Source organism: Oncorhynchus mykiss, chromosome 5 (assembly GCF_013265735.2).
Source record: "Oncorhynchus mykiss isolate Arlee chromosome 5, USDA_OmykA_1.1, whole genome shotgun sequence".
Taxonomy (NCBI): Eukaryota; Metazoa; Chordata; class Actinopteri; order Salmoniformes; family Salmonidae; genus Oncorhynchus; species Oncorhynchus mykiss.
In genome coordinates this window covers 51,058,633-51,079,083 of record NC_048569.1, presented here as the reverse complement: position 1 = coordinate 51,079,083, position 20,451 = coordinate 51,058,633, and the positions used below count along the sequence as shown (strand labels likewise).

The 20,451-nt window shown below is 41.8% G+C and overlaps 1 protein-coding gene across 4 annotated transcripts in view; it reads right to left on the bottom strand.

The window, feature by feature from the left end:
- Positions 1–19,250, bottom strand: part of camsap2a (calmodulin regulated spectrin-associated protein family, member 2a) — a 78,551-nt gene extending 59,301 nt beyond the window's left edge. For all 4 annotated transcript variants that reach the window (XM_021603254.2, XM_021603256.2, XM_021603255.2 and 1 more), the window contains exons 1-2: positions 18,615–19,250; positions 8,744–9,003 (exon numbers count right to left, since the gene is read on the bottom strand). In XM_021603254.2, the coding sequence (XP_021458929.2) occupies positions 8,744–9,003; positions 18,615–18,753 (399 nt within the window). In that variant the 5' untranslated portion in view covers positions 18,754–19,250. The remainder of the gene's footprint in view (positions 1–8,743; positions 9,004–18,614) is intronic.
- Between the last annotated feature and the right edge of the window lie 1,201 nt (positions 19,251–20,451).

Below are 20,451 nucleotides of genomic sequence, written 5' to 3'. Positions count from 1 at the left end.
TATTGGTGTATTCTAATTATAATCTCAAAATGGTATGTACCCTGTATCAGTCCACCAAATCCAAGCAGTCTTATCAGTCTGCTCTGGCCTACTTGGCGTACACAGTGAGAGAGTGCAAAATGTACAATGACAAGAAGACCAAGACGAATGGATGAACAGGAATGAAAACAACTCAGATGGTGGGGAAGAAATAAAAAATGAGGATTATTCTACTGATTCTGAACCTACAACTGAGGCCTAAGCGCAAAAAAGCCAGAACGGTAAGCATTGAGCAGGGGCTTGAGCCACCACCAAACGAAACAGTGACAGGAGAGTGGAAGGGACAGCACCGTATGGATCCGATAGAACAAACCGGTGCTAATGCTACAAAATGTCATCACTGAGAGAGCAGGCCCTACATCTCAAGCAAAAAACAACATCAGGATCATCAGCAACGCACTCACCAGCTTTTGTTGTTTATGTGACATGGACATCAGGGACTGTACTGTGGATGAGTCGCACAGGGAGCAAGGAGATACTGCCTGTTGATGAGATGGAAGCATTCATGTCAATCCTGTATGTCCGTAGAGCATTTGGTGGAAAGAGCATGTATATGGAGAGCTTCTGGTCAGACATGTAAGGGATACCTTTCTTTTTTTCTTTTTTTTGTGTGAATTTTACCTCCTTTTTTCTCCCCAATTTCGTGATATCCAATTGTTAGTAGCTACTATCTTGTCTCATCACTACAACTCCCGTACGGGCTCAAGAGAGACGAAGGTCGAAAGTCATGTGTCCTCCGAAACACAACCCAACCAAGCCACACTGCTTCTTAACACAGCACGCATTCAACCCGGAAGCCAGCCGCACCAATGTGTCGGAGGAAACACCGTGCACTGCGCCCGGCCCGCCACAGGAGTCGCTGGTGCGCGATGAGACAAGGATATCCCTACCGGCCAAACCCTCCCTAACCCGGACGATGCTAGGCCAATTGTGCGTCACCCCATGGACCTCCCGGTCGCGGCCGGTTGCGACAGAGCCTGGGTGCGAACCCAGAGTCTCTGCTGGCACAGCCCTTAACCACTGCGCCAACCAGGAGGCGGGGGATACCTTTCTTTGGAGAACCCATGTCACGGGATCACTTCAGAGAGATCATGTGTTACCGTTTTGATGACAAATAAACGAGAATGCGACGCCTGGAAACAGACACACTTGCCATGGTATCCGACATTTGGAACACGTTTGTACAGAACAGCATTGCATGTTACAAACCAGGAGAGAACATCACTGTTGATGAGCAATTGTTCCCAACATAAGCTTGTTGCGGAAATAATTGGAGACCCGACAAGCTTGGAATGAAGTTTTGGTTAGCCGCTGACGTCGACACCAAGTACATGCTGAACGGCATTCCATACTGTATCTGGGAAAAAAATCCACATCGGGCAGCAGGTGAGCGAGTGTCGTAGAATGTGGTGATGAGGCTTGTGTTGGAAAGGTGAGAAATGTCACCATGGACAATTTCTTTACTTCATCGTCATTGGCAAACAAGTAGCTTGCAAATAAAACAAGCCTATTCGACACCATGAACAAAGCCAGATGAGAGCTCCCTCTGCGCAAAATAAGGCACCTGCACAGCCGTTGTACTCCACAACGGTGCTGAAGAATAACAAGACAACACTCACACTACACCAATGCAAGGCAAGAAAGAGTGTTTCTGTCATGAACACCATAGATCCGGCAGTTGGCATCGACGGGGACACAATAAAGAGAAAACCGGATATTATTACCACTTCAAACAAACTGAGGTATGTCAATATTACATAATACGCATTACAAGCTTATACAATTCGTTATCAAATAAAATTTTATTGGTCACATACACGTGTTTATCTGATGTTATTGCGGGTGTAGTGAAATGCTTGTGCTTCTAGTTTCAACAGTGCAGCAATATCTAACAAGTAATATCTAACAATTTCACAACATATACCCAATACACACAAATCTAAGTAAAGGAATGGAATTAAGAATATATAAATATATGGACGAGCAATGTCAGAAAGGCATAGACTAAGATACAGTAGAATAGCATAGAATACAATATATACATATGAGATGTCGTGACGTGACTTTCATTAATGTGATGACAGTTATTTATCAAATCAACTAATTGTTACCCAATTAAATTAATAATGTAGGAATTTGGGGCACCACGGAAGAAGTTGTTTAACCTGTCTAGGACTGGGGTTCCGCTCGCCAACAGCCAATGAAATTGCAGGGCGCCAAATACAAATCAACAGAAATCTCATAAATCAAATGTCTCAAACATACAAGTATTAGGCACCATTTTCTCGTTAATCCAGCCACAGTGTCTGATTTCAAAAATGCTTTACAGCAAAAGCTTCACAAACGATTATGTTAGGTCACCACCAAGCCACAGAAAAACCCAGCCATTTTTCCAGCCAAAGAGAGGAGTCACAAAAAGCACAAATAGAGATAAAAATTAATCACTAACCTTTGATGATCTTCATCAGATGACACTCATAGGACTTCATGTTACACAATACATGTATGTTTTGTTCGCTAAAGTGCATATTTATATATTTTTTTAAATACATTTTACATACATTTCACATTGGCGCGTTACGTTCAGTAGTTCTAAAAACATGCGGTGATTGTGCAGAGAGCCACATGAATTCACAGAAATACTCATTATAAATGATGATGAAAATTCAAGTGTTATGCATGGAAATTCAGATACACTTCTCCTTAATGCAACCGCTGTGTCAGATTTCAAAACAACTTTACGGAAAAAGCATAATCTGAGTACAGCGCTCAGAGCCCAAACCAGACAAAATAAATATCTGCCATGTTGCGCAGTCAACATTAGTCAAAAATAGCATTATAAATATTCACTTACCTTTCTTTCACAGGTATTCCTCTTATCCAGATGGGATAGGGCAGTGTGATGGCGATTGCATCGTCTGTGGATCTATTGGGGCGGTAAGCAAATTGAAGTGGGTCTAGGGTGACAGGTAAGGTGCAAGAGATATGATCCTTGACTAGTCTCTCAAAGCACTTTGTGATGACAGAAGTGAGTGCTACAGGGCGATAGTATAACTATGATCTTCTGTATATAACACGTGTTGTTTTTGCTATGAGAAAATAATCATAATGGCCTGTTGCTTTGTTCTACAACATGCTTGATTTGGCTGCAATCAAAGCAAACGTGTTGTTCAAGAAATGCATGAACTACACCCTTGCCCATTAGAGACTTCATCATGAGTCTGGCATACATACGGGTTACGTGAGAGACATATTAGGGCCAAGGCAGCAGCAAAGATTCCACGCAAGCCTTTGTGCGAGCCAAATTGTGCACAGCTCCCGAGGAGGAGACAGTGCCAGGTGGCCAAATGCACAAAAAACCAAACCCAAGACACCGTTAAATGAAATCCAACTGATGCCATTATGTGAAAAACGCACACCATATAAGCACGAGCTGACAATTATTGACTGCTGTCATATCAACACTTACAGTATATTCATTATAATTCCATTATTGCTTTTGTGCTGATTTTCACTACATACTGTATCAAGCACACTTAGTGCTTATAATGATGTTTAGGTCACTGTTTTCATCATTTGACCACAGATTTTGCTGACAGTGCATCTTTGTACTTGGAGTATTTTTTAAAAAAAATAGCGTTATAAAAATAAGCTGTTACCATGTTCCAAAACATATGGTTTCTATTTCATAGTTGAATCAAAGGCACTCCACTAATAAAATTGATTGAACAGTTGATTTTATTTTATTTTACATATATCCTACAGCAACAAACTAATTTGATATTAAAGAAAGAAATGGTATTCTAATGCTACCTACTGCATAATACCTAACACCTTCATGAACACAACCAAATTATTATTTTAGCAATAGCATATATGAAATGTATACACTGTCAGAATGTTGTGGGGAAATCCTTCACGGAGCCTTCACCGTGCTATTCCACTTTAAGAGCGCGTCAGCAGTCAGAAAGGAGAAAATAAAGACAGCACTTCCGGCTCTCTGTGGGGGGTAGCTCTTGGTTGGTGTGGCAGTTTGATAGTGTGTGCAATGTTGCAGAAGTCTTGTTATTTTCAGTGTGCTTAGGTTGTAAAGTGTTTAATTCGATCATCGGTGTTACCGCTCTAGGTCGTGGTTGTTATATTTTGGGACCGCACCGGTTATTGATCGTATGGATTAGTAGCAACATTGTTGCAAATCCTCTAATGTTGATGACTAGGTTCTTTCTTGTAAATTGTTTATATGAAGTTGCTGTTAAATAGCTCTGCCATGTATTATTGTATGAGGTATTTTTGGTTGGGTTACCCCTGTGCTGTGACGTGTTTTATATGGTGTGTCTTGTCTTTTCTCTCCACTGGAAGAGGTGTCTCTGTGCTCACTGGACAAATGGAACAACAATGGACACACACCAACCATAGTTTGACAATGCAGGAGAATGCCATTCGCAGTGAAAGTGTGGAGGCTCATCAGAAAGATGCGCAGCTGAGGTTGGCTCACCTCCCCCGTCAAAGGAAAACCAACAACAAACTGTTCAGAGACAGAAATATTTACAAGATTCTCTGAAGCAGGATGTTCAAGGGAAAATGCTAAGTTTCAAAACATTCATAGAGGAGTCAGCCTCTGTTGTGAAGGGAGTGTGTTATCATCTCAAATAAGTTATGGAGGACATGAAGAACTCTCTCACAGGGAAACTACGATTTTTGATTGAACAGACTCAAAAGGAGATCTTATAATTAGATGGAAAAAGCACAGGCCACAGATCTTCAACAGGAGGAGCTGCACCAGGAGGTAATGCAGTGCTTTTCCCTTGTGGACAAATCATCTGCACCTCCCTCTGGGTTTACCTCTGCCACTGGCTCTGCCATTAAGGGAATAGGAACAGGTAGTACTACAAACCCCCCTTTGAAGATACTGTTAAACAGAACTCCCATTTCCCAAAGACCCCTTTCCACTGTCATGCCTCCTCTGGAGAGCTCTCTCTCTATCAAACTACTTTTACCCACTTTTGGCAGCCTAGAAGAGGATGTTGATCCACTGTCTCCCACCAGTGTAATGATTTCCTTTCTATCCGGCCCCTTACTGACTTGGAGATTCTTGACACACTCCGCAGTGTTCTCCATGGTACAGCAAGAGACTGGTGGGAGATAGCCCGTGAACATGTGTCAACCTGGGAGTAGTTAAAAATATATATTTCTCCTAGCCTTCCTCTCAGAGGACTATGAGGATGAACTGGCGGACCTGGTTTGTAACAGAGTCCAGGGTGAAGCAGAGCCAATACGGGACTTTGCCTTCTCCTATCGAGTTCTATGTAGGAAATGGAAGACTGACATTACCGAGCAGGAGATGGTCAAACTTAATCTTAAAAACATGGTTCCCAGCCTTGCCAGTCAACTTCGGGAATGTGTGCAGAATGTGGATGATCTGGTGCATCTTGGACTCAGTTTGAGAAGGACTGGGCACCACCTCCAAACTCCAAACTTTGTTCCCTTATCCCGGTAACCCAATAACTCTCCTGGGGCTAAAACGTCTCAGCCGTTTGTGCCCAAGATCCAAGACAAAAGTCCAGTGATGTGCTGGAGGTGTATAGTCCAACATCCTCCAGGTTCTTGCCTCCTCTATGGCCAGCGTCAGGATTCAGGAAAAGGTCAGAAGACTGACAGTCTAGACAGGCGTGTTGGCTAGCATACAATTGGGTCGGCCTTAATGCCCACCATGAAGCCTTCAGACCGCACAACTATCTATCTTTTTCCTATTCCGCAACTATTGGTTCCTCTGACTGTTAGGAACTGGAGAGGGAAGGCCATAATCGACTTACACCATGATGCAAGAGCCCCTGTGGCGAATCATGACATTACATCACGAGGAGCTTAGAACCTGGGAGGAAGGACCATTGTACTTGGCCAATGGAGAACCTACCACTCCCTTGGGTTGGATTGATATGAAAATACAGCTGCACGATGAGATTATTAACCTTCCTGTGGCTATACTTGCAGATCTGAGCCTTGCATTTACTGTAGTCCTTGGACTTCATGTTCTTCAGTGGACTGACCATCTCGATGTCCAAACCATCCTATCGGCTGAGTTCTGACCATTCCCTAAAAAAAAACAAGCCATGAGGTCGAAGGAATTGTCTGTAGAGCTCCAAGACAGGACTGTGGCGAGGCACAGACCTGGGGAAGGGTACCAAAAAATGTCTGCACCATTGAAGGTCCTCAAAAACACAGTGGCCTCCATAATTCTTAAAAGGAAGAAGTTTGGAACCACCAAGACTCTTCCTAGAGCTGGCCGACCGGACAAACTGAGCAATCGGGGGAGAAGGGCCTTGGTCGGGGAGGTGACCAAGAACCAGATGGTCACTCTGAAAGAGCTCTAGAGTTTCTCTGTGGAGATGGGAGAACCTTCCAGAAGGACAACCATCTCTACAGCACTCCACCAATCAGGCCTTTATGATAGAGTGGCCAGACGGAAGCCACTCCTCAGTAAAAGGCACATGACAACCCGCTTGAAGTTTGCCAAAATGTACCTAAAGACTCTCAGACCATGACAAACACATTTCTCTGGTCTGATGAAACCAGATTGATCTATTTTGCCTGAAACCAAGCGTCACGTCTGGAGGAAACCTAGCACGAGAAACTGTTTGAAAAACCCAGCAGTGTTGCAGTTCTTGACACAAGCCGGTGCGCCTGGCACCTACTACCATACCCCATTCAGTGACACTTAAATATTTTGTCTTGCCCATTCACACTCTAAAATGGCACACATACACAATCCATGTCTCAATTGTCTCAAGGCTTAAAAATCCTTCTTTAACCTGTCTTCTCCCCTTCATGTACGCTGATTGAAATGGATTTAACAAGTGACATCAATAAGGGATCATAGCTTTTACCTGGATTCACCTGGTCAGTCTGTGATGGAAAGAGCAGGTGTCCTCAATGTTTCAACGTCCCAAGAACCCATATTTGACATTTGTATCTAAAAGCATAATTGAGACATAATCTCATTCCATCTCAATAGGGCTGCCTGCCTAGCCTAGTCACTTCTGTAGTGCCTCGACAAAGCAGCCTAGCCTAGTCACTTCTGTAGTGCCTCAACAAAGCAGCCTCGCCTAGTCACTTCTGTAGTGCCTCGACAAAGCAGCCTAGCCTAGTCACTTCTGTAGTGCCTCGACAAAGCAGCCTAGCCTAGTCACTTCTGTAGTGCCTTGACAAAGCAGCCTAGCCTAGTCACTTCTGTAGTGCCTCACAAAGCAGCCTAGCCTAGTCACTTCTGTAGTGCCTCGACAAAGCAGCCTAGCCTAGTCACCTCTGTAGTGCCTCGACAAAGCAGCCTAGCCTAGTCACTTCTGTAGTACCTCGACAAAGCAGCCTAGCCTAGTCACTTCTGTAGTGCCTCGACAAAGCAGCCTAGCCTAGTCACTTCTGTAGTGCCTCGACAAAGCAGCCTAGCCTACTCACTTCTGTAGTGCCTCGACAAAGCAGCCTAGCCTAGTCACTTCTGTAGTGCCTCGACAAAGCATCACAATATGAAGCAACATAGAATCTGAATCACAAATGGCACCTTCCCAAAATAGTGCACTACTTTTGACCTGAACCTTAGAGAGAGAACTGAGGGAGAAAGTGGGAGAAAGATACCGAAAGATAAAACAGGGGAATACAGAGAAAGAGCATTAGAGAGAATATGGGTGGATGAACAAAAAGACAGCCACAGTACTGGTGACAGGGAGAAAAACACTGACAATCAGACAGGGTTAAAATTCCATATAGACTCTGGGGAGGACTGTAAAAATAGTGGGTCTGGATTTGAAATGATAAGGGGGATGCCCACATTCCCATTCTAATGATTATGATGGTGTACTGATTCATTATGGAAGGGAACCCCTGTCAATTAAACCCTGTAGATTGAGACAACACACTGAGAAAACAGAGGCTATAGAGATGTACAAAGAGACAAAAGGGAGAGTGGAAGATAGAAAAAGACGCGCGCGCACCCGTGCACACACTTTTCTTTCCCTTACATGCTGACCCCACCGAGTGAGTGCGCCATCGCACATGTTGATTTTTGTCCACCCACACCACATGATCAGGACATGCAGGTTGAAATATCAAAACGAACTCTGAACCAAATATATTAGTTTGGGGACAGGTCGAAAAGCATTAAACATTTATGGCAATTTAGCTAGCTAGCTAGCTAGCTTGCTGTTGCTAGCTAATATGTCCTGGGATATAAACATTGTGTTGTTATTTTACCGCCACCGACTGGACTGTGGACATCAGTTCCTCTTTCAATCACCCACATGGGTACATGCTCCTAAAATCCAATGAGGAGATGGGAGAGGCGTGACTTGCAGTGCGTCAAATGTCACAAATAGAACCAAGTTCTATTTTAGCGCATGGCTACGCAGACGGTTGTTGACGCGCGTGAGCAGTGTGGGCGCAACGCGGGCGGTGTGGTCAGCATGTTAGGGCGCTTTTTAGTCATTCAGTTCCTCTTATGTTTGTTGTGTAGTAAATCTTTTTATTTATTTTTTCCTGTAAAAGCACATTGTGTTGCATTCCATGTCTGAAATGTGCTGTATAAATAAAGCTTGATTTGATTTGATCTGATGTGAAAGAAATCCACAGTAGCTGTACCCACAACCAAAACAAAGGTGGCCACCTAGCCATTATCCCCCACCCCCAAACCATCAATCAAACCCCTCTTTCTTACCATCTGTATGGGCCTCTTGCGGAGGTCACGCTCTGTGACCAGCCTCTCCTGGTCTGTGATATAGAGGCCCTTCTGAGCCAGGGCCTGGATGACATCATCGTGGCCAACCAGGGGCTTGGCGGCGTCACTCTTCAGGATGAGGCTCCCGGCTCTACAGTAGAGATCAGCAGACAGCAGCAGGTTGGCCACTGGAGGCTTCAGGTGCTCCTGATCATACTGGTCTGTGTAGAAGGGCTCCTTCAGGTCGGCCGGCACACTGTCTGCATAGGAGAGAGAGGGAGAACGGTTCAAAACGATGAATATGAATACGCAGTTTGTACCAAAGTCAATTTTAATTCATTAACACTTAACAGTATGTGAGAGAGAAAGTAAGGAATGATAGAGGGGAGGAGCTTCAGTTTAAAAGCATGCAGGCCTAAACACAGTGGAAGGTCAGCCTACACCACCTCATATTACCTCCTACTGCATTTTTGTCACATTCCTGATATGATGAGAATCAATCAATTAGTGAATCTAGAAGATCAGCACGTTTGAAAGGGTTATTTGAAGGTTTGATATTTCACTACATGACTGATGGTAACTCAGTGTTTAACTCTGGCAAGTCTACTTCATTCTTTCCTCATCCAAAGACATGGGCGTGATCTCCATAGGATGGAGCACACGGTGCGTTACCATGGAAACTACAGTAGGAGAGGAACCCGATCGATTCATGTGCACTCCATATCTCTCTAGCTCCCAGGGAGCTTCCCTCAGTCTGCTTTATCAAAGAGAGAGAGACGGATAACATAAGAGAGTGTGTGCGCATTTGTGGGGGCGGGCGCACACGAGCTGACAGATACGAGTGGGCCTGATTTCAATAATTCAGCTCCTTATTGTCAGGCTTACAGGATGTTGAGAAAATGGGGAAGGTATAAAAACCAGAGAGACTGAGATTGCTCAAACAGCTACGAAATTAACCAGATTTTCACACCGCTCAAGTGGCTGCACATTAGAACAAACAAAGTGTGGTTAAAAGGAGATTGACCCCCACCCTGTAATGCTACATGGGGTAACGCTCCCACACACACAGACACATGCATACACACACAGACCGATCTCCGGATATGCAACACACCCATATCAGAAGGAGCAGATGGGTGTTCGTTATGACGAGGGTGTGTAAAGCCACGGTGACAGAGGCTTTCGCAGCTTCACACTGCTCATCCCACCCTCACACCACTCAGCGAATCATTTCAGACAGGCCAAGTCAGCAGCTAATAACAGAAACACGTTATCTGATCAAAGACAAGGTCACCAAAGGGTCCTAGAGGTATACATTTCTATTAACCGCAGATCTAGGATCAGATTACCCTATCAATAATCCTCACCTAAACCATTATGTGGATGAAGAATACATCTGAACTGGTATCAGTGGTTACATTTGGGGCAACTTTGACCTACGCCTTGAGGAGAACGCAACTGAACAAAGGAATAATTGGAGGGATGGTGGGCGTGGCTCCGACAGAGGTGAGGACAGGGCCATGTTCAGTACAAAAACGTTTTGGAACGTTGCAGATAGAAATGCTATGAATAGAGCCAACGTAATTCTTTATTCTAGATGTCAGAGGCATTTTTGTTGTTCTAGATAGCATATTTATGCTGAGCACACCCCAGGTTAGGTTTAGTGACTGGGCTAGAGCTCTTCGAGACGATTACACAATAATGCACCCCTTGATCAAAGACTCTACATTGACAAGGGATAACCTACTCCTCTCTCACTGGGCTTGCCCTTCAAAGAAGACCCAGATAAGATAGTAAACAGTAGCATTCACAAAGAGGCAAAGAAAAACACCAAAAGGAAATCCATACCTGTCAATAGGTCAATTTTAAGCAAGTCGGAATCAAGTATCAAGTCACTGAGGACGACTTCGAGTCGAGTCCCAAATCTAACAGGTTACGTTTGAGTCAAGTTCTCAGGTCTCTCGCCTCTCTAACCTTGGTTGGTACAATGCAATTAGTGAGGAGGAGAACTGCCTTATTATGTTCCACACAGGTTACCATTGCAATCAAACTAAGTACAACACCAAAATCTGAGAGAGAAAAAAATCCTATTCCAAACTCCAGATTAGTTTCAATATGTGTGTGTGTGTTCGTGTGTGTGTGTTAATGTGTTTAATTGCTTATGTGCCTGAAAGTATTCTGAGCCTTGAGCAGTGTTCCCTGGGATCTGAAGACCAGCTCTGCCTCTCTACCTCTGGGAACGAAAGAGACCGTATTTATGGAATCATCCCATTTCATTCAGACCTAATTGAAAATACATGGAGGATCTGGTTAGAAGTTCATGTACTGTATTCTCTAATATTAGAGCAGCAAAACATAATCTGCTCACTGGCAACTACAGTAGAATATTCTGTCTGCAGCTTGAATCAAATTGCATCACTCTTGGTCAGAACATTTGGGAAAACTAGTTAAAAGGATGTGCCACTAAAAATACATAATAAGGTTGTATATTAAGTGGTACATTCCTTTATGAGGAAATGTTTGACTGTTCTTTTATGCTAGATGTAGATCTTCAGATGTTGATCTTTATGAATACCAGCTAGATAATATTATCATTTGGTTAGTTAAAGACCCAGTGCAGTCCAAAACTAATTATATATAAATATATATACACACACACACACACACTACATGACATTCAAGTATGTGGAAACCTGCACTTCGAACATCTCATTCCAAAATCATGGGGATTAATATGGAGTTGGTCCCCCCTTTGCTGCGATAACAGCCTCCACTCTTCTGGAAAGGCTTTCCACTATATGTTGGAACATTGCCGCGGTGACTTGCTTCCATTCAGCCACAAGAGCATTAGTGAGGTCGGGCACTGATGTTGGGTGATTAGGCCCAGCTCGCAGTCGGCGTTCCAATTCACCCCAAAGGTGTTTGATGGGGTTGAGGTCAGGGCTCTGTTCAGGCCAGTCAAGTTCTTCCACACCGATCACAAAAAAACATTTCTTATGGACCTCGCCTTCTGCATGGGGGCATTGTCATGCTGAAACAGGAAAAGGCTATCCCCAAACTGTTGCCACAAAGTTGGAAGCACAGAATCGTCTTGAATGTCATTGTATGCTGTAGCGTTAAGATTTCCCTTCACTGGAACTAAGGGGACTAGCCTGAACCATGGAAAAACAGCCACAGACCATTATTCCTCCTCCACCAATCTTTACAGTTGGCACTATGCATTAGGGCAGGTAGTGTTCTACTAGCATCTGCCAAACCTAGATTCATCCGTCAGATTGCCAGATTGTGAAGCGTGATTCATCACTCCAGAGAACCCGTTTCCACTGCTCAAGAGTCCAATGGAGGCTAGTTTTACACCACTCCAGCCAACGCTTGGCATTGTGCATGGGAATCTTAGGCTTGTGTGCGGCTGCTTGGTCATGGAATGCCATTTCATGAAGCTCCTGACGAAAAATTATTGTGCTGATTTTGATTTATTGTGCTGATTTTGCTTCCAGAGGCAGTTTGTAACTCGGTAGTGAGTGTTGCAACTGAGGAAAGAGGATTTTTACACGCTACATGCTTCAGAACTCGGCAGTCCCGTTCTGTGAGCTTGTGTGGCTTACCACTTCATGGCTGAGCCGTTGTTGCTCCTAGACGTTTCCACTTCACAATAACACTTACAGTTGGCCGAGGCAGCTCTTACAGGGCAGAAATTTGACGAACTGACTTGTTGGAAAGGTGGCATCTTATGATGGTGCCACATTGAAAGTCACTGAGATCTTCAGTAAGTCCATTCTACTGCCAATGTTTGTGTATGGAGATTGCACGGCTGTGTGCTCGATTTTACATACAGTTGAAGTCGGAAGTTTACATACACCTTAGTCAAATACATTGAAAGTCAATTTTTCACAATTCCTGACATTTAATCCTAGTAAAAATTCCCTGTTTTAGGTCAGTTAGGATCACCACTTTATTTTAAGAATGTAAAATGTCAGAATAATAGTAGAGAGAATTATTTATTTCAGCTTTTATTTCTTTCATCACATTCCCAGTGGGTCAGAAGTTTACATACACTCAATTAGTATTTGGTAGCATTGCCTTTAAATTGTTTAACTTGGGTCAAACATTTTGGGTAGCCTTCCACAAGCTTCCCACAATAAGTTGGGTGAATTTTGGCCCATTCCTCCTCTCAGAGCTGGTGTAACTGAGTCAGGTTTCTAGGCCTCCGTGCTCGCACACGCTTTTTCAGTTCTACCCACAAATGTTCTATAGGATGAGGTCAGGGCTTTGTGATGGCCACTCCAATACCTTGACTTTGTTGTCCTTAAGACGTTTTGCCACAACTTTGGAAGTATGCTTGGGGTCAATGTCCATTTGGAAGACCCATTTGCGACCAAGCTGTAACTTGAGATGTTGCCTCAATATATCCACATAATTTTCCTTCCTCATGATGCCATCTATTTTGTGAAGTGCACCAGTCCCTCCTGCAGCAAAAGTACCCCCACAACATGATGCTGCCACCCCCATGCTTCATGGTTGGGATGGTGCTCATCGGCTTGCAAGCCTCCCCCTTTTTCCTCCAAACATAACGATGGTCATTATGGCCAAACAGTTCTATTTTCTTTCATCAGACCAGAGGACATACGATCTTTGTCCCCATGTGCAGTCGCAAACCGTAGTTTGGCTTTTTTATGTAGGTTTTGGAGCAGTGGCTTTTTCCTTGCTGAGTGGCCTTTCAGGTTATGTCGATATAGGACTTGTTTGACTGTGGATATAGATACTGGAGGAAACAGGTACAAAAGTATCTTCACAAGGTCCTTTGCTGTTGATTTGCACTTTTCGCCCCAAAGTACGTTCATCTCTAGGAGACAGAACATGTCTCCTTCCTGAGCGGTATGACGGCTGCGTGGTCCCATGGTGTTTATACTTGCGTACTATTGTTTGTACAGATGAACGTGGTACCTTCATGCATTTGGAAATTGCTCCCAAGGATGAACCAGACTTGTGGAGGTCTTCAATTGTTTTTCTGAGGTCTTGGCTGATTTCTTTTGATTTTCACATGAGGTCAAGCAAAGAGGCACTGAGTTTGAAGGTAGGCCTTGAAATACATCCACAGGTACACCTCCAATTGACTCAAATGATGTCAATTAGCCTATCAGAAGCTTCTAAAGCCATGACATCATTTTCTGGAATTTTCCAAGCTGTTTAAAGGCACAGTCAACTTAGTGTATGTAAACTTCTGACCCACTGGAATTGTGATACATTGAATTATAAGTGAAATAATCTGTCTGTAAACAATTGTTGGAAAAATTACCTGTGTCATGCACAAAGTAGATGTCCTATCCGACTTGCCAAAACTATAGTTTGTTAACAAGAAATTTGTGGAGTGGTTGAAAAACAAATTTTAATGACTCCAACCTAAGTGTATGTAAACTTCCGAATTCCAACTGTACCTGTCAGCAACGGGTATGGCTGAAATTGCTGAATCCACTCATTTGAACGGGTTCCACATACTTTTGTGTATATATAGTATATATTTCTAAACTGTGGTTGGAATAATACGGTGACATCACCAGGCATTAAATTAGTTAATAGACCAATAAGAAAGAGAGTTCCAAACCTCTCCGCCAATAAGAGCTGGTTTTCAGTTTTCCCTTCCCCACTCAGACCACTCCCAGACAGTCATAGCAAAATACTTGCTATAGAAATTACTCTTTGCTAAGAAGCTATTTTAGTCTATTTTTCATCATTTTAATTGAAAACAATCACAGTTAATTGTTACCCAGAAATTATTTGCTATTGAGATAAAAAAAATAAAAAAAAATGTCTGCATTGGACCTTTAAAGGAATACAAAACAGATGTCTTGTTGAGGTTCAGTGCTAGTTTCAAAGCACATTGGTTTTAGAAGGGCTTATACTCCACGCAAGTCTCCCAAAAGCAGACATCTGGATGTATTTGTTCCAGATTTCATGTCATGATTATTCTAAAGATCTAATTTAACTGTACTATATATAAGAATACGAATATGTATATAGTGTGTAAATAGTATTTTTGTTGTCGCTTGGTATCTTTCCTATTCATAACTATTATTGTATTTTTGATTTTGAGTATAATGTAATGTCTTAATGTTGTTCTTGTCTATTACTTTCTGTACTTTTTCATGTATTTGTACGTTGTATGTGGACCCCAGGAAGAGTAGCTGCTGCATGTGCAGTAGCTAATGGGGATCCTAATGAACTAAACCTTAAAGCTTTACACGCAACCTAGCAAGGCTCAAACCACGCCCACCTGAGAATACAGCTCTGTTCAGCTTTCATTTGGCCTAGAAGTGGATAATCCACATGTTAACTACTTGTCACTTCACTGATTGATTTCAAATAGAAACAGACTATATTCATACGATTAATTGTGCAAACCACCTTTTCTCTTGGACTTTACTATCGGGGAAAAGTGTGACACGATGTCTCAAAAGGATGGGGATATAATTGGAAATCGTAGACATGGGACTAAAAGGTTTTATCAAAGTTGATTTAAAGATGGGGATTAAATGCACTGACACGGCAACTACGTGAAAAGAGAGAAGATAAAACGGTCTAGTAAGTGTTCCCCTTCGTTGAATATAACATTCTCTTGTTTGATTAGATTAAAGTAAACAGTCACCACTCAGAAAAGAAAGCCAACACGAAAAATCCATATATCTAAATCAATTGAACAATTTTTTTTATCTTTCCCCTATTCTCAAATAAATATGCATTGGTTAATTCTAAAGTGATATATGTTTATGTTAATATGGTCATAACACTGACATGACCCATATATTTACACCTGTTGTGACATATATTGTGTTATTTTATGGCTGGTTATGACACCTACATGATACTATCAAAACCCACATTTATTCAAATGTGTTTTTTCCCTGCCAAGAAGTTTCCTTTCATTTGAAAGTTTGTTTTTCTTAAATCCTTTGTTGTTGTTGTAATTCATTATTTTACAGTCATGTTTTTTTCTATCATATTTTATAACTTGTAGAAAATGCACTTTCTGACACCACGAAGAAGCAAAATGACCACCATATAAGCCAGATAGGCCTATCACGTACATGCCCTTAAGTCAGTCATCAGTCAAAAGAGCATTGGGGTAGGTGCATGTCTGACATCAATGTGTAAGCAATTACAATGATAATTGAATTTGGAACATTTCAGAAAATGTTATATAACATAAACATACTGTTGAGAAGTAGGCTATGGTGTAATGGAATGTTTTGCCTTTGCTTGTGTGGTAGGTTTTTTGGGTGTTGACACTCTAATGTATCTGGGGCGGCAGGTAGCCTAGCGGTTAGAGCATTGGGCCAGTAACCGAAAGGTTGCTGGATCGACTCCCCGAGCTGACAAGGTAAAAATCTGTTGTTCTGCCCCTGAACAAGGCAGTTAATTGTAAATAAGAATTTGTTCTTAACTGACTTGCGTAAATAAAGGTTACATTTTTTTTTTAAATGTACATGTACATTTCAGAAAATGTTTTACAGAAATGAAAAAACATTTCTGTAAAACATTTTCTGAAATGTACATGTACATTTAAAAAAAAAATGTAACCTTTATTTACGCAAGTCAGTATAAGAAGGTTTTGTGGGTTTTGACACTTATGTAGGAGTCAAAATCTGACATAAAATACCGTAATATATCTCACAACAGGTCTAAATATGTGTCATGACAGTGTTATGACCAGGTTATATCAGGTGTTATGACATTATGACATGGTTATGACAGTGTGTTACCAATTAGTTGTTATTTTCAACCAGTCTCAACATCAACGAAGCGACTCCGGGATGCTGGCCTTCTAGGCAAAGTTGCAAAGAAAAAGCCATATCTCACTGGACAAAAAAAGAAAAGATTATGATGGGGAAAAGAACACAGACACTGGACAGAGGAACTCTGCCCAGCACCCGGAGTCGCCTCTTCACTGTTGACGTTGAGACTGGTGTTTTGCGGATACTATTTAATAAAGCTGCCAGTTGAGGACTTGTGAGGCATCTGTTTCTCAAACTAGACACTCTAATGCACTTGTCCTCTTGCTCAGTTGTGCACCGGGACCTCCCACTCCTCTTTCTATTCTTTCTGTTCTGTGAAGGAAGTAGTACACAGCATTGTACGAGAACTTCAGTTTCTTGGCAATTTCTCGCATGGAATAGCTTTCATTTCTCAGAACAAGAATAGACTGACGAGTTGCAGAAAGTTCTTTGTTTCTGGCCATTTTGAGCATGTAATCGAACCCACAAATGCTGATGCTCCAGATACTCTAATTGAGGTAAAACAGTAAATCTGGTCATAGATTATGCATGTATGAACTACACATTGAATCATCCAGCCTAAAACAGGAGGTTTAAATAAAATGTACTGTCACCAACGTACCAGAAGATGTCTTTAAAACACAATTATATAATTGTCTAGCATCAGTGAGCTGATGTGTACTGTACTACTTTGTTACCTCTATCGAAGTAATCTCTGCATCCGCTATATGCCCTTCAATTTAGTAAGCAGTCGGCTTGAGTACACTGAGTACAGCACAATCCTGAGCCTCTGGCAAACTGCTGGCTATTACCAAAAACAAAACAAAACAAAACCAAGGATCAAAACAGCTCAAATAAGTATACGATAGGAATTACTTTTATATCAGAACATGTGCTGTTATAACTTCTTTCAAAAGTCAGGTATTGTCCCCTAGACTACCAGGCTTATAGCAATACCACATGCCTTGGAATGAAACTCAAGGTGCAGTAACTAAAATGCATCGCAAAGACCCCTAGGGCCACTTTCCCAGACACAGATTAAGCCTTGCCTAAAATGCACTTTCAGTGCAGAATCTCCTACTATTGAACATGCCTTTTAGTCCAGGGCTACTCTCAATTTGTGTCCGGGATACCAGCCCCTAAGCAGGCTACAACTTGACCGGCTCAAAGCTACATTCCACATTATTGAGCTGGGCCTTGCCGCACAGATGAGTCAGAAGCTCTCTATTATTTTCTTCAGTGACCATTGGTTTAAATGGTTTAAAGCAACGTACTGAGGTGGAAAACATTTGGGCTGCGATGATTCACATCAGTCTGTCTGCCCCCCTAAAGATTGACAGAGGTTTGGGTTCTGGTTGGAGTTTATATAACAAATAACTTATTTGGGCATACCTACACATTAATAAAACTGTTGTCTTTATTGAAGAACCAATTGGTCATCCAAACGTGACTCATATTACTCTTCTAATACTTTGAACTATGTGAAACAGTACTATTTCATTACTATTATGTAATATGAGCCACATTTGCCAACTGTAAGCTTACTGATAACCATGGTACAACAATAACCATGTGATAATGAATGTAACTCCATTATCCCCATCTAGATTTGATTTTATGGAGTGGGCCTGTCATACTCAGGGTCACAGCTCTCAAGCAGGAGACATCCACAATCTGTTGAGATTGATGAGATCATTTGTGGCATCCCTTCACAACTTAATGTTTACAGTCCACTGCAACTGAACTAGATAGGAAATTATCATGCAACAGTTATTTTTCTTAGCATAGGTCTCTTTGGGAATTATATATGTGTGTTTGTTATGGAAGGATATTCTCCTCTTGGGTACTCTAAATAAAGTGATTCAACATATATTTATATAAATACTACATACACATCCATTGTACAACAATGTACATACACATATTGTAATATACATACAATAATTGTACAGTAATATATTGCAAGCTTGAATGGTCTGTGTGTGATGTTATGTATAGCTGAGCGATAATATCGCAGGGAAGAATAGCCAAATTGTTGACCAATGTGTTTGAAAAACAATTCAAAGGTAATTATTGACAAAATACATTTTTAAACCACCTACCTGTCACAAATGCTTTGGCCACCAGCCATGTGAGGCTACAGCAGATTTTTGCTCGTGAAAAATCATAACGATCAAAATACTTTATTGCGGGAACAATAAAGGTATTTTTTAATTCCTTTGCGTCCGTCACTTCACCCATTATAACACCCTGAGTGTCAATACCAGCCGTCGGAAACCCAAAGCTTACTATGTAGCAATATAAGTCGATGACATCCCACCAAAGGAATTTAATGCACCAAACTTGACTTGATTTGCAGCCTTCAATGCCTACGTCAATTTACAATTCGTTGGAGGAGACATGGATAATTGACTGCAAGCCATCGGTAAGGTATCGTCTAACTCCTTTGAGTCAATATGAATCGTGGAAGCAGTGCCTCTCCTTGTATTTTTCATCCATACCGCTGCTACCATTTGAAATGGAGCTCGCTGAATAGCTGTCAACCAATTTCTGAATCTCAAAGAGAAATACGCATATTTTCTTCAGATAGAGAGGAAAAAACATTCCCATTATTCAGTCTTTGTTCTTTCACCTTCCTTTACATGTTCCCCTTTGGATAGCTTTTTTTCTCCACTATTCAATCTCTGCTTTTCTTCGCTTGTTACGGTTTTCCTGCCGCACTGTGGCTATAAAAGAGCTGCACTATTGCGCGTGCGCATACCACTCAGCCACTTCTGCACCACATGCAAAAGAGGAAAGCATGCCTTTACTACAGAGTGTAAATAAAACAGAATGTACGCATGCATAGTTTGAATTGTTTGGATAAAATGCTGTGTCTGCGTATATGTAGAATGCACCCTTGGAATATAACAATTTTAACTTTCAGCAATGAGATGGATTATTTAAGTGTGTCTTAGTCAGGAGTTATTCTCATAAATAGATGGTTGTAGTCCTAATATTCACCATAGATAAGAGGCTTGTTGAATTCGACATTGACTAACTGAAATCATGTTGTACAGCTTTATGTCAACATGTCAATTTGCTTCGGACATGTTTGTAAATTCAATTTTTTTTTTTTAAGCTACAAATCCAACATGCAGAAGCCTACTTGTTTCCTGTCATGAGAATATTTGGCATGAACTACATTACCCAGGATGCACTTAACTGGAGACGTCATCAACATTAGTCTGCGTTCTGAGTTGGTGGAGAGTGGACAAGATACAGTACATCAGGTATTCCCAAACTGGGTTACCGCAATACCGTCGGGGGTACGCCAAATAAAAATGTGGTTCACATTTATTTTTTTTTAGACCAGGAAATTATAGGGTTCATTTATTTTTATTTGTTCACATTTCAAACAGTCCATTTATATTTTCCAACGGGGCTATACATGTGGTTGAGTTTTTTTTGTCGCCTGAGTAGCCTCGTTTCAATGCCAAAATTAAACCATCTAACTTAAACTCACCCCATTCCGTACAAATGTGCCCATCCGCAACATTCAAACGAGGCTACAAAGAAAACTAATGGGACTCTAGAGACTGTGTTGACTTCAAAATCGGGGGTGTGAATTACGTTTCAATTTAAGCGTTGATCGACATGGTAATGGCTCTATAAGATTGGAGAAAAGTTGAAAAAAACAGACCCTCCGTTACATCGTGACGTGTCATGCCGTAACGTACAGCAAGCATAAAGCAACTATTTATGTCTTACAATCTCTCTCCACCAGGTGTAGCACTTCTCTCATCCTTTAAAAACAAGAAATGGACAGTGACGGGGGTAAGGGGGGAAAGCTAGTAATTTTTTGCATCATCATTGCAGGCGATCATCATTCTCAAAGCTGCTGTTAACTTCTAAGATCACTTTAGCACCGCCCTAAAAACCCGATTCAACTGCGACACA